This window comes from Leptodactylus fuscus, chromosome 7 (assembly GCF_031893055.1).
Source record: "Leptodactylus fuscus isolate aLepFus1 chromosome 7, aLepFus1.hap2, whole genome shotgun sequence".
In the NCBI taxonomy this organism is placed as follows: domain Eukaryota; kingdom Metazoa; phylum Chordata; class Amphibia; order Anura; family Leptodactylidae; genus Leptodactylus; species Leptodactylus fuscus.
The window spans coordinates 74,339,386-74,355,267 of record NC_134271.1 but is presented as its reverse complement, the minus strand read 5'-3'; the positions used below and the strand labels follow the sequence as shown (position 1 = coordinate 74,355,267).

The 15,882-nt window shown below is 39.8% G+C and overlaps 1 protein-coding gene across 1 annotated transcript in view; it reads left to right on the top strand.

The window, feature by feature from the left end:
* Positions 1 to 15,882, top strand: part of BANP (BTG3 associated nuclear protein) — a 361,989-nt gene that overhangs the window by 100,248 nt on the left and 245,859 nt on the right. Inside the window, exons 5-6 of the mRNA XM_075282162.1 lie at positions 184 to 306; positions 1,379 to 1,548. Coding sequence (XP_075138263.1) covers positions 184 to 306; positions 1,379 to 1,548 — 293 coding nt within the window. The remainder of the gene's footprint in view (positions 1 to 183; positions 307 to 1,378; positions 1,549 to 15,882) is intronic.

The window sequence follows — 15,882 nt, the reverse complement described above, 5'->3', positions numbered from 1 at the left end:
AAGAGCTACAGAGAGCTCTGTGGGTCAGATATCTAATTCCTTATGCACATTACTTTGTATGCTTATCTGGTTTTACAATATAAGAAGTGTCACTCCTCATGTACACACACACAAATTAATCCTGAAAAGTCAATCCAGTGACAGGCACTCTCTAACTATCATGTCAATTTCTCTTTCTCATAGTGTTGTACCTCAAACAACGGTAATCCTGAATAATGAAAGACAGAACTCTGTAGTGGCCAAACTGGAGGGTCAGGAGGATTCAATGAACAGAGCAACAGAAAGCCTGGAAAATATGCTTAATAGGTAACATGCATACGTACAAATAACTAACACTCACAGATCATTTTTGTGTTTGGCATCTTTTTCAGCAGTTGAGTCAGATTTGATGGAAAGAATAACACAACAGTACTATTCTTTTCATCAATGAGATTGAGACAATGCTGTAACCCTGGCAGACCCCATTATAAAGTACTAGGGTTGTTGGAGGAAGGTGGTGTTGGGGGGCATGGGACCTATCACTTGATGTCCATCATTGATGTGAAGAGTGGAGAAACAAAATTTCTATTGGGATTTTGTGTCATCCCTCTGTTTTTGTGATTCAGTCATGTAATGTGTCAGTCATGCCCTTTTTCAAGATATGTCTAGCATCTTATGTACCCGTATTACATTTGAAAAGAACCCAATAGGGGAAGAAACTTTCTACCAGGTTGGGAACATTTGCCCACTGTTCTGGGACTCCGGGAAGTCACCTTTTTTTTGAGGCACCTAGCAGAAAGAGATTTGGTGTCACGGCAGACCATCTGTGTCCTAAGGGTACTAGATTCTCCTTTCTATTCTTTCTATTGTAAAATTTTCCTCATTAAAGTTATCTTTTCTCTAACATTAGCCACTTACCTATAGCATCAATACATACACAGCTATAAAGTTTCATTTGATCCCAACATCTCCTTTTAGTTGTGTAATGTTTTTGGCACTACATTATAATGGCTTCCACAATGCCATGTCAGTGCCACTATATGCCATATAAACGCACCCTCAGTATCTCCACAAGTAGTGCCCCCATATAAAGTAATATAGTAATATGCGAGGGGAGGGCGGCTTAGCAGAAATACGCATATCAGCTGCTTCTTTGAAGTCAAAATTTAAACTATTGAACTGAAATAGCAAATTTTCTTTGTATAGTCATTTTTCTTATCATTTTCTTCCACTTTTTAATTCCCCCTCACCCTTACTCTGCTATTAGGGGGCATGTTTTGTCCTACATTTGTATTGTATAGCATTGCACAGACTAATAGTGATATTGAACTGACTGATATTGCTCGTGGTCATGAACAGCTGGGTTCTTTGTAAGAAGCATTGTCTGATTGTGTTCCAGTTCTAGTGGAAGAAGGCACAATACCATCGTAGTGAAAGTGCCGGCTCCAGAGGACAGCCACAACGATGATGACAGTGGGTCTGAAGCCAGTGATACGTTGTCTAACTGTGGTCACTCGGGAAACTCAAACATGGGAAATAATGTGACTCTGATCACACTCAACTCTGAAGGTATGTTAGGAGTGAATATTCAACTGTGTACTGTAGAAATGAGGTTTTGTGGATCAGAGGACTGAATATTCTTATTGTATGGTCATACTTGCGTCCACTTTCTAGTTGATGTAATGTTTCTGTGATATCTGTATTCTGCAGTCAAGCATTTATTTTTAATATCAGTTACTTTATGCATAAAACAACTGGCTATTTTGGGTATAGGAGACAGACCCCTCCATACATGTACATCTGCCTCAACTTGTGGGATGGCAGGCAACTGATGGCTTGGGGGCTTCTGGCAATGTCACAGTATCTAATCAATTCCAATAAGACTATTGGAGGAAGGAATTTTTGGCAGTATATAATTGTACAGAACAGGATCACACATACTTTTGTGTGACCCCGTCACACTAAGTAGTGATATCATTGTTATTTGGCAATCATGAATATTGGTTTTGCCAAGGCATGGTTCACTCTACCGCGCATATGTCACAATCCTTTTTCTTGCTAGATTACTTTACTCATGTTACATTTCTGTCCCAGATTTTTAGCACTCACTTGTGATGGTTTCAGCAGTCTTTTATTTCTAATTCTTTTTTTTTTTGTGGGCATTAGCTTTGCAGTTGTCCATTGTTTCCAAAGGTCTTACATTATCTTTCCCACTCATATGCATTATGTCAGAGCACAGTTGACTGCAGTACTGTTAGGTATGGTTTCTGTCAGAAGAGACAAGAATGCAGTTTTTGACTGACTGGCCTTGGGCGGCAACTACATTATAAACATGGCAGCCTGTGACCGAGCTTACGCTCTTCCTGCGAGTTCATGTTGCATTTACACTGACAGTACTAAGCACATATGCCTTAAAGTTTATATCTATTGGCTTAGATTACTGAATGCATTTGGTGGTTACTGGAAGTTTTTGAGAGCATGCTGAATGGTTGGTTGCATAGCTGATCATACCAGGACATTGGCATGAGTTACTATTCTAAAAACAAACACACTGGCAATGATCTGCTTTTCTCCAAGCAGGAAATTCACATCAGGACGTTATTCTTGTTTACAGTTATGTCAGTCTATTACTGGTTTTAATTTATTTTTAATTTTTTTATTTTTTTGGTTAACAAGTTTTAGTGAGAGATTTTAGTTACAACTATATATCATAATTTGAGTATATTAGCAAATTCTTTGGCACTGGGTTTTTGAGGATCCTGGTGTTTCCTCAGTTTTCCACTTTCATAGTTTTGGACGTTGTCCATTGTATATTAAAACCGACAGTATACCAAACATAACATAAGGCATGTATTCATGAAGAAAAAAAAAGTTACAAAATGTAATCTGAAAATGGTTTGTCCAGTGCAAAAGCAACTGTATAAACTATTGCTCTTATGGAATGCACATTACAAGCACTATAAACCACCTTTCCCAAATAGAACTTGCACTCAGACAATTGTTTTCCGCCAGTAATTTCCACAACTGGAAAACATTACCCTTCCCTGGTGTCCCTCAAGCTGCAATAGCGTGACCTAGAATCAGTGAGAAAGTCTGCATTGTACAATGACTGCCGGCTTTCTCTCTGACAAAATTGAACTTGATAATCGTAGAATTTTCAGCAATGTCAACGCACTTATCACAGTACAGTTTATTATATGGGTCAAGCACTGTACAAAAGAATCAGATTTTCCAGCATTAATCATGATAATCTGCTAGTTCTTTCTCTCTGGTAATAAGAAATAAAAAAAACTGTGATTGATATTGTAACTTTTAAAAGCAGTCAGAAACTTGACAGCCCGTCTAGTTCCCGGTAGTAGACGTCGCAGAGGATATCGCTGGCCCCTATATACATTATCTTCTGACACAAGCTGCTTTCCTTGTCTCGGGATGGATTTGTTTTCATTTGCATACTTGCAATTGAGGATTCAGTGCCTGATTCTGTCATAAAGCCAAGTCGGCCTTCATTTTGCATAATTTGTGGTGAAACACAAGTTCCAGTGCTCTAGGGCTTTTCCATTTAGATGAGACTTTGAAGTCTTCTCCAGATTATTTGAATAAAGCATGGGAATTTCTAGTTACACGAACAGTCCCTTGTCACTTCTAGCCCCATCCGTGCCCACTGCACAGACCTCCCCAGTGTTTTTTTTTTGGAGACGGGTTAGACACTGTATGATGTTCTCAAAGGAAAAAAAGTCAACATTTTAGTGTTTTCCTCTGAGATCGAAGCATATACTGACAGCTTAAGAAGGTCAGGCGTGATATTTGGGGGGGGGGGGGGGAGTAGAAAATTAGTCTCTCTAGTTTTTTTTAAATATTTTACTGTTGTTTTTATTGTAAATCTTGTACAGAGGTTAGTCTTAGAAATGGCACACATCTCCTTAATGGTCTGATGACCTCTACGATCGAAACCCCAACTAGGTGGGGATTCTTGGTCTGCCACACAGTGTTCCAGCCGCACCACCGTCACAGTCAGTGCTGGAGCTGCCACTATTGCCTTGCAGCGCTGGAGTCTGAGGTTTGAATCCAGCAATGATAACATCTGCAAGAAATTTGTAAATTCTGCCCATGCTTGTGAGGTTTTCCTCCATGTACCCTGGTTTCCAGTCACTCTCCAAAGATAAGATAAGATAATCCTTTAATAGTCCCATAATGGGGAAATATGATATACTGATAGTGAGTTTAGTGTGGATGGCACAGTGACGGTAAATGTCTAGACTATGATGGCACTATATAACTAAGCAAAATCAATAAACACGGTTACGTAAAGCCTATTTTTTATTAGTGGCTGCATCATAACAGCGAAGCAGTGTGGCCAGTAAAGAGAATAGGCTGTAGTTAATTGGTGTATCCCAATAATTCTGAGTGAAGACATTGGTGGCCAAGCAGTGACTGCAGCTGTGGTTTAGCTGTAACACCCAGATGTATTTAAAGAGAAATTACCCATATGACTGACTTCTTGCAATTAATTAGAACATCAGTGTGACACCCTGATAGACTTAAACTAGTGTAATTGGACCAGTGAAAACATTTCCTCTAAGTGAAGTGGTGTCATACAGTGCATCATATGGGTCAAACTGTCAACCAGTTTTCAGCTCTGAAAAGGCTCATGTGATGTAGTTTATTACTTCTGCTTCTGATGAGTTCTGGAGTCCTGCCTATACATTAATTGTTGACCATACAAATAATGAAGTATGGGTGAATAAATCACTTTTTTTGTGTTCACCTTAACACATAATTTTCTACTTTCCTTTTGCATTTGGCAGGGGCTTGGGATTTTCAACAGATAGACAATAGACAGTGCCTTTTCTTCAGACCAACATGTATAACAAATACTGACCAATGGCTGATTCATCAGCAGTGTTCAGTTATTAATCATTGTCAAGTGCTTTAGTTAAAGTGGTTAATGCCAAATGACTGATCTCCACAACCAATAATAGAAAGCCTGATCAGGTCACAAATCATGGCAAAGCTTAGTTGGTAATTTACCATTTTAATTTTACAGTATTGTAATCCAAGACTATTGCTTTCACAATTTTACCATTGACAAATAATTTACATGTTATCCATCTGAAATTCCTACAGTTTGGCCCAGAAATATTTGGACAGTGACACAAATTTTGGCATTTTAGCTGTTTGCCGAAACATATTCAAGATTCAGTTATATAATCAATATGGGCTTGAAGTGCAGACTCTCAGCTTTAATGTGAGGGTATTCCCATCCAAATTGGAGGAAAGGTTTAGGAATTACAGCTCTGTAATATGTAGCTATTTAATGGCCTGCATGGGCTATTCTCTCATTAATCCATCATCAATTAAGCAGGTAAAAGGTCTGGAGTTGATTCCAAGTGTCATATTTGCAAGCTCTTGCTGTGAACCCACAATGTACAGTCAAAGGAGCTCTCAATGGAACTGAAACAGACTATCATTAGGTTGAAAAAAACAAAACATATCCATCAGAAAGATAGCGGAAGAGTTAGGAGAGGCCAAATCAACAGTTCAATACTCTCTCTGATAAATAAGAACTCACTGGTGAGCTTGAGAACTCGAAAAGGCCTGTACATCCATGGAAGACAACAATGGTAGATGATCACAGAATCTTTCCCATGGTGAAGAGAAACCCCTTCAGAACGTCCACCGAAGTGAAGAACACGCTCCAGAAAGTCATCGTATCCGTAAATGTGCAAATACAGAGGGTTTACTATAAGGTGCAAACTACTAATCAGCAAGAAACTAATATCTACCAGTATCAGAGTGATGGGAAGATGAAAGCTTGGAGAAGCTTTGGAACGACTCCTGATCCAAAGCACTCCAAAATCTATCCATCTTCTGTAAAACATGTTGGATTTAGTGTGATGGCATGTATGGCTTCTAATGGCACTGGGTCAGCAATGTTTATTGATCATGTGACAGAAAACAAATGTAGCAGGGTAAATTCTGAGGTGTACGGTGACATACTTTCTGCTCAGATTCAACAAAATGCAGCAAGGTTGATTGGCCCAATGGCCCAAAACAGACTATGAAAGCAACTCAGGGGATTTTTTAAGGCAAAGAAGTGGAACATCCTGCAATGGTTGAGTCAATCACAAGATCTTACCCCGATCAAGAATACCTTTAATCTGTTTAAGACAAAACTTAAGGCAGAAAGACCCACACTCTATCAGCAAGTGAAGAAAACTATAGTAAAGGCCTGGCAAATTATCACAACTACTACAGCTACTCGTAAAGTTTACAGCAAATAAAAAGGACCTTTAGTTGCAAGGGCCACAATATATATTTATAGCTAGTTCTTCGTGATTCATTTTGATGGTTCTTGATCAGGATGATACAGCTGAAGCCTACAGACTGGTTTAACCACATTGTCTAATGGCCATAGGATCATGTTAGAACAGCATTGTTCCTTATTTTTGTATAATGATATCCTGGTCATCGTAATCCTCCATTTGGAACAGGAAGTTTTGAATGCCATGGAAATATTTGGTATGGTCTGTTCTGTGTGCATGGTTACTTGGCATGTCCCTATTTTGAACAGATGTTTTTGGACAATTATGTGCTCGCTTCATATGTAAATGTCGAAGAAACTGCCAATCCATTAATATTTCTTGGGAACAGTTTCCTTTTGGATGCCTGTAACAATCGGCTATGAAATATCTTTTTGGGACTTATGGAGACTTTGAGCAATTACTTGCCTCCCACCCCTGTAATTAAGCGAGGCTGTGATCAGCTGTAAGTAATAAAACCAGCGCTGGCCGCTTACATCGGATTAGAGGGAAACAATAAGGCTGCTGAGAAGCGTTAAACTTCAGCAGCAGGCAGCAACGTTACGATGAACTGCCTTTACTGAGGTGTGATCCATCCAGATTATTAAGGCAACTTCATTGGTTTCTAGTAGGTTTACCTCTGCTGTTATTGATATAGATCTTACATTAGAGCCTCTGTCCTAGTAGTTACAGTCACAGAAATGACACAAAACAGCATCCAGATGGTAAACTCCATTCCTTCACAGTCCCAAGTGTTTTTATGTTACCATAGTTAAACTCTACATAACAGGTTGAACATCATTGCAAAAAAATTGCTTTAGGTAAGCCTCAGAATAGAAATTTCCTGTAGATCCAATCAGCAGTCAAGCTACAGCTTGTTAGTCTAAGCCACAAGGAAAATTCAATTTATTTAAGGCATAATGGTCATAATATTATGCTTCCAAATTTTGCAAACTGGAGTTGTAAAATCTAAAGAAATGATCATAGTGTTGCACTGTGCTGATATGTCTCTTATGGTATTGCTTTACTTTTTTCTGAGAGACACTTGGACAGCTATATTTATTCAGTCTTTGCAGAGATATAAGCCTTTTTTAGTATTGATGCAAATTAGGGTATAATAGCCGAGTGGCTGGTAACACAGTATGGCATACAGCACACAGAGAACCTGCCCCTAAAGAAGCCACACTAGCGTTACCGCATATGTGTCTAGTATACCCTGCTTTGCCTCAATTCTAAAAGGGCTTATATCTTTGGAATGGCTGAATGGATTGGGATAACCAAAACTTCAAAATGCTCAGGGTAAATTCGAATGTCAGTAAGAGCAATTGCAGACGACTGTGCTGTGGGTCAGTGTGTTATCCGTGTATTTCAGGGAGAGCATACTGACCCTTTCTTTTCTCTTGGCCCGTACACACGATTGTGACTTTCACGGTTCTGTATGTGGGCAGATAGTCCGGGCTGCATCAGATAGGACATGTCCTATTCTTGTCCTATTTTGTGATCCATGGCTCCTATTCATTTAATGAAAGGCACCAAGGAAGCACGGCCTGTGCATGGGCGGCACACAGGGGGCATCCCCGTGTTCCCTGTGTGCAGACTGTGCTTTTAAATCACAGTAGGCCGGTTGCAGCACAGTTATCTGCATCCGGCCTGACATTCAGTGAGAAGCAGAGAACAGCTCTCAATTCAGAAATGAGGGACAGAGTAAAAAAAAAATAATACAGGATTTCACAGAAAAGATCCAAAATTTATGAATAAAGTATATTACAAAATGTATTAATGACACCAAATATTGCCTGAAAATCAAAAGTTTAATTAGGCTTTAAACACTGTCTGTCTCCTACAAACAGTAGCAATTTCTGTTATCCCTGCTTCCTGAACGCTGATGTACCCTTTTACATCCTAACAAACTGTTTTCCCCAATTTCTAGATCTCAGATGGCTCATTCCTTCATATACTGGTTAGGAAAAATGGGCCCAGAGAACAATCTCTTTCCCAAAAGAAATGACTCTTTGCAGTTGTTCACATTCAGTTATTCTATTAAGTATTATTGCAGCCAGATATCGGAGAATGATGAATGCACTATGTCACTATATGCTTCTGCAGTGAAGGAGAAGTGAGGACCATGACTTGTTCCTTCATAATTTGCTTTCTTTTTCCATTATTTCCTGCATCATATTATATCCCCAGCTATTTATATTGAATCACTTGTCAATGCAATTTGTAGCCTTTTTGTGCCCTCTGGAGCAAATTACATCACTTTGGTTCCTAATTTTATCAGATCCTGTCCAGGGTCAGCAGTTTGCACGCAAAGTTAAGTAGTCCCATGTGCATCCGGCTCAACTGTGTTTTAATTGTGAATTTAATGTACACAAAACCAATCCCCATTGTGCGGCCTGACTGTGTCACGGTGGAATAAAATATACCCCTATGAACCATCCAATGTTATTGCACATGTTAAGCATTTTGAGACAGTCGGCCGTGATTTTAGTGCTGATTCACCTTTGTGGATTGACTTGTGAATTGCTATAGCTTACATTGATTAAACATCTGTCACTGTCATATTTTTTTGGCTTCCCTGCCTAGGGCCAATGTACGAGACATTTTATGGCTGATTCCATTTGCAGTGTATAATAATCATATTTAGAATTCTGATGCTTGTCTGCTCATCCAGATGTTAGGCCCTGTATTTTTTATATTTTTTTTTATTGGAAACCAGTAGTGATTCCTGCCCAATAAGTATACAGTGTTTATAGGCATTGTAAATTGCTGATCTCAGAGGAAAAGGTTAAAAAAAAAATGGGCGGGTACCACATTTTACAACCATAAATGTCACTTTTCAAGCCCATTGTCCAAATTATTTATACACAGATTAGTACAATCTAAGAAATTTGCTAAAAAGGGGTCTGGATGATTAATCTGTCACACACTATTTTATTTGTAGCATACACGGCCACAGATACTAAAAAGTGATTCCTCTTGGTTCGTTATCAGATGTCAGGTTTTTTTGGGCCATGCTGTTTTGAAGTTGATAAAATCTTTTTTTTGTTTGGGTTATATTCAAATAATTTTTACACTCATACATAGCTGGGGAATATGATGGCGTTATATTAATCTTTAACCACTTCTGGACCACCCCATTGGGTTTTTACATCCGGAGAGTGGCTCCTTTGTTCTCAAGTGATGGCGAAACTATGATACACGTGTCAAAGGTGATATGCCAAGCCAATTTTGGCGACACATATTGACAGCTACTTATTGTATTATTGCAATAAGCAGCCGACAATAATTTTGACTCACCATGCTCCTGTCCTGGCTGCCCTCCGCTGCCTCTTCTAGACGGTGCTACACTTACATCACACATCACATTGCTGGAGAAATTTTTTTTAGAAAAAAAGTAAAAAAAAATATAAAAAATTCAAATCATCCCCCCCCCCTTTCCCTAGAACACATATGAAAGTAGTTAAATACTGTGAAACACATATATGTTAGGTATCCCTGTGTCCGAAAACGCCCGCTCTACAAATCTATAAAAATATTTTTCCTGTATGGTAAACGCAATAGCAGGAAAAAAAGTCAAAAGTGCGAAACTGCCATTTTTTCACTGTTTTTCCTTTGAATAAAAAATGATCAACGCAATACCAATTCCCGTTTACGATAACTAAAAAGTACACCTGGCCCTGCAAACAAAACCAAAAAAAAAACGGCCTATACATCCCCGTACATGGAAGTATGAAAAAAAGTTACAGCTGTCAGAATATGGTGACTTTTAGAAAAAAAAAATTTGGGGTTAAAATGTAAATAAAACCATATAAATTTGGTATCTCCAGAATCGTACCAAAACATAGAATACAGGTGACATGTCATTTTGGCTGCACAGTGAACGCTGTAAAAACAAAGCCCATAAGAAAATCGCACAAATACACTTTTTCTTCAAATCCCCCCCCCCCCATTCTGAAATTTTTTTCCAGCTTCCCATTACATTGTACAGAATAAATAATGGCGGCATCATGAAGAAAAATTTGTCCCGCAAACATTAAGACCTCATATGGTTCTGGGGGCGGAGAAATAAAAAGTTATGGGGTTTGGAAAGAAGGGAGTCCAAAACGAAAATTAAAAAAAATGCCGTCGGCAGGAAGGGGTTAAGAGGTGGTCCACTAGAGATTCATTGTCCTTAGAGAACTGGAATCTGCGTTCCTTTTAGATGCACCTTCGGCCTCTTCTACTACCCACCCATTGTTGGTGTGTGATCATGAATTAGGACATTCAGTAGGAATATTGTTTCCGAATTCAGTCTGCCCACCTGCTGTATCGCTCCTTTTTCCCACATCCAGTCCGCCAGTTGATACAAGAAGCAGAATTGGAAAGAGTTGTTTATCATGAAATTGTTCCCAACCTACTTTGTCAAGTGAAATACTTTCATTGTGTCCTTCATCCCTTTAGTTACCATAAGATACAAAGCCTGTTGGTTTTGTATAAAAATAAGTCTTTTTTTTTCTTCTAAGGCAAAATTCTTCCCTTGTGAGAAAGTAGCTATTTCCAGGAATGCATTTTTTTTTATTGTAATGTGTCTTTATAGTTTTTTTTTCTTCTTTTTTTTAACAAGTTTCCTTCTTTTGTAACAGATGTTTCGTTTTTGTCATTTCTGCTCCTCAGCTGCTAATTGTATAGCTGTAGTTGTCTTTAATATATCCTCCCGTCTGTCAACGCCCTTTGCTCCTCCCGTATACTAGGATCACAGTTGTGAGATGTTTTACATAACCCTTATCCTCCATGCTAATTTAGTTGTAGAAAAAAAAAGAGCTGTTTTAGTGAAATTGTTCACTTTTTCTTAATCTGCATTTATGTGCTGTATGTTTACAAAGTGTATATAAGCTTGTTCACTTTCTTGTCCAAAAATGTGAAATTATTTAGGCCTTGTTGGTGGTCATACTGTTTTTCTTCAAAACAACCTTAAATATAGAAATATTTAATAATAGAACAAAGCCCCCAAGTGGACAATTTTCATATGAGACAGTTGAAAAATCACTTGTCTGTTCTGGTGTAGAAGGCAGCTTTTTAACGCAGGGATACTTTTGTTTTGTTCCTCACCAGTAGTTTTCTTTCTAATAATCCGTTTGTAAATTGTTCTTGGTTTGGCCTGACATGTTCATACTTCTCTACGACAGGGTTATCTCAGTCACCTGCAGGTGGAGCTGCAAATCTCTTTTTCAGTGCACTGCTTGTCAGTCCTTGTGAAATCACAGCTGTGTTTCAGGACGTTCATTCGCCACTTATAAAACAAGCTAAATTTAGTTGATCCCCAAGTATTTTGGATGATAATCAGTTTCATTTTTGTTTATAAGCAGGGAATGTGTATGTCAAGATTTAGTTTCAATATAAACACAGTAAGGGAGGGAAACAGTCTGGATGAGGAATACACAATTACGGTATTCCTACAATCTGCACTGTCCAAATGTACAGGAGTCATCTCTTGGCCTCCTCGTTTATATTATATAAAGAGTTTGTATACTAAATGTTAATTTTTTTAAAAAAATTTAATGTAACACAGTCTCAATAAAGTTCAGCCACCATTAACCTAATTATTGTAAGAATTATAATAAAATCTTAAAATCTAGGCGATAAAATATGTTGGTTGTGATGCCTGCATCCAAAAATGGCAAACCGAGCCAATTCGGTATGAGTTTATAAGGATGGGGTGTAAAATTATCCTCACATACCTATGCTAGTTCAGTAGTTTTTGTAAATTAGGATTGTATAGCCCTTTGATGTATTCTGTGTACTAGAAAGTCTGCTGTTAACTGGGAGTTAATTTGATATGTAACAGTCTTATAATTTAAAGGGATTCTATCATTAGAATCCCTTTTTTTCAGGCCTACCACATCGGAATAGCCTTAAGAAAGGCGATTCTTCTCCTACCTTTAGAAGTCTTCTCTGCTTTGCTATTATGGTGATATTCCCAGTTTTCACCATATGCAAATGAGTCTAAAGACAGCACTGGGGGCAGGCCTCTGCGCTCAAACAGCACAGGCGGCATCCCCTATGCTGCCTACAGACTCTCCAGCGGCGCCCTCCACCTTCTTCTTGAGACTAGTAGAATGGTGTACCTCATTTATGAAAAGGCACATACCTCCTCATGAACATGTACATCCTCTGCTGGGCCATGTACCTTAATACTGAAAACTGGTGGAGATCCTGGGGGTTATTTATGCTAATAATTGATGTAAATGATTAGAAGTCTGGTTTGTTCAGTGACCTGCCCACACCTCCTTCCAGAGTGGTGCAAAACAGAAAAAAAAAATCCAAAAAGTTGTCAAAGTTTTCTCGCTTTTTATGCCAGAAATAATTCCGCCATCAGTATAATGAGTACAGCCCTGGAGTATAATACAGGATGTAACTCAGGAACAATAATGGTTACATCATTATTGTTGCATTGCAGCATTGTAGTTCTGGGTTCAAATTCAGTGAAGGATCTACATGGAGTTTGTGTTCTCCCTGTATTTGTGTGGGTGTCTTCCAGGTAGTCCTGTTTCCTCCCATACTTTAAAGACTTACTGATAGGACATATATTTTGAACCCTGCTTGGGACATTCAGTGATAACAATATTTTTGATAAATCTGGTGTGTTTTAAATCAATGTCAGGTCAGTTTGGGACACTTAGGGCTAGTTCACACGGGGACATGGACGCTGATTTTGACAGCAGAATTTGCGGCCAAATCAGCGTCCATACAATGTCCACACTATGTGAACTGCTCCCGCCGCGACCATCGCGGTCGCGGCTTTCACCTCCGCTGTCGGCTCAAATGAATGAGCCGACATGGAGGGCGCTGCGGCTGGGCGGAAGCCGCGGCTCAGCGCGAGCGGCTTCCGCCCGAAAGATAGGTCATGTCGCTTCTTTTTCTGCTAGCGAGCTAGCAGAAAAAAAAAAGCGAGCAGTTCACATAGGGATACATTGTATGGACGCTGATTTGGCCGCGAAATCCACTGTCAAAATCAGCGTCCATGTCCCCGTGTGAACTAGCCCTTAACCACTCACAGGTCCTTATGATCCAGTGTCCTTATAATGCCTCCTGCAACACTGCCCATGACGCCCACATTTTAAAAAAACCAAACAAAAACAAAACACCTTTCTACTAACCTAGAGGTGAGTCGATGAATCTTTGGCGATTGTGGCACTTTTGCAGTTGTTCCCTGAGGTTAGAGGCTCACACCCTGGCCTCACAGCACATGTGCCCTGAAACCTTGGTGTACTCAGATGCTGGGAGTACAGTCACTAGTAAGTATCAAGGTTTTCTTGTTTTTAATGCAGTCACAGATGGTATTATGACTGGGTTTTTGGGACACTAAACTCCCATTTCATAAGGAATTGCTTGAAAATTGTTGGAGGTAAAAGTCCTTCATATTATAAACATTGGTGTACGTTGGACTCTGCATGTTACCGCTATTTTAGTGGTCCACCTCTCTGTTGTTGTGGTCCTCTGGTGAACCAGAACAATGGAGAAGCAACGCTAGTGTGAACTTAGAATATATCTGTTCCTTTATATCCACCAGCATTGCAGCATAAGTGCAGCTCTGGAGACTAAGACAGGCTGTTTCTTAGGATTGGTATAGGATAAGTAATGGAATGAATTTACACAATGACTCAATTTTTATGGAGATTTAGTCTAAATGGTATAATAGTGAGCGAGTACTTTAATGAAATAAATGGCTTTTCCTCTCCCTAGAAGGATAGTTTGTGTGTGCTGCAGGAGAGATTATTGTCTGCTCTGAGATTGACCAATTGCTTTTTGGTCTAAAGATTAGAGAAGATATATAGTCTCTTCCTTGCCGAAGTTGCCTGCATTGCTTCAAAATCAAAAGTATTTTGACCTCTATCATAAAGAAACAGCTTGGATTTGTTTAATGGCTCTGTACGTTTATGCAGAGACCAAGTTAGTTTATGTTTAAAAATGTGCAAGTTTATTTTATTTGATTGCTCAATATTTTATTTCACATTCAGGCGCTTTGTTGTCTTTTATAGAAGTTTTATGTTTCTGATGATTTAGCAATCCCATCAGGGCCCGGCCCTTTTTCCCCTACCTTTTTTTAAAAAATAAAGAGATGTTATTATAAATACCCAGGTAGAGAGTAAAGAGTAATGCCACACCTATAGTAAGAAGTGAGGGGATTGCAGTGCTTTATTGTTGTGGTAGCAGGGCTCTGTGCAAAATGGCAGCAATGCTAATTACCATATGGATAAATGCATTAAAGTTACAGTATATACTCGAGTATAAGCCGACCCGAATATAAGCCAAGGCCCCTAATTTTACCACAAAAAACTGGGAAAACTTATTGACTCAAGTATAAGCCAAGGGGGGGGGGGGGGAGGGGAGGGTGGAAATGTAGCAGCTACTGGAAAATTTCAAAAATTAAAATGGTTGGAGTTTTTGGGTGCAGTAGTTTCTGGGTGCTGCGGAAGGGGAGGGAGTGTTTTGGTTGTCTGTCTGCCCCTTCCCTGCGCTTTAGGACTGGGTCTTTTCCCCCCCGACTTGGAATTCAGCCTGGCTGAATATTGGGGATCTGCAGTGCTCCTATTAAAGGGGCTGTATCAGCAAAATTATGCTGATAGAGCCCCACATATGCGGGAATAGACTTTAGAAAGGATATTCAGGCACTGCTAAAGTTTTATTAAACTACCCCCCCACTCCCATTTTAAAATAGAACTCTAAAAAAAGAATATGTTACACTTATCCATCGTGCACGGTGGGCGGGCATTCAGGGTCCGACGTCATCTTCAGCCACGCCTCCTCTTCCAGCGATGTCTTTGGGTCCCGTCTTCCTCCGGCGCTCATGAACTGCCATTGATTAAAAATGGCGTGGGTGCATGGGCAGTAGCAGCAGCAGTAGTAGTAGTAGCAGCATGCTACTGCCTATGCCCCCTGCGCCATTTTATATCAATGGCAGTTCGCGAGCGCCGGAGGAAGACGGGACCCGAAGACATCGCTGGAAGAGGAGGCGTGGCTGAAGATGACATTGGACCCTGAATGCCCGCCCACCGTGCACGATAGATAAGTGTAACATATTCTTTTTTAGAATTTTATTTTAAAACGGGAGGGGGGGGGGTAGCAGAAAAAAAAAAAAAAGCTAGCAGTCTACATAGACTAACATTGTATGTAGGAGGATTATGACGTGGATTCCGCTGTCAAAATCCTCCTCCATGTCCCCGTATGAACCAGCCCTGACAGTGGCCTCTTCCTTCTCCTCCTCTGATACCTGGACGGGGATGTACTTTTAAGGAGGTTTTGTGATACCCTCAGTGAATTTCTGCTTCCCCTGCCGTCTTCCTCACCCCAAGCACGGTGTACAGGTGGGAGCTGCCGAAGTGGTGCTCACAGCTCTGGAGCAGGCTCGGCATATCGGACACTACTAGACCTCAGACAAGGCTATCAAACCTGCGGCCCCAAAGTAATAACACAACCACGTGACAGATTTTGCCGCATCTAGAGAGCTCCAGCGTTCATTGGCTATTTCCAAGTTGCGTCACTTTTTTTTTTTTTTTTATACAAATGAACAGCTTTATGTGTACGGACAAGGAAGCAGGTCAGTGTTGTCCATGTGAGTAGG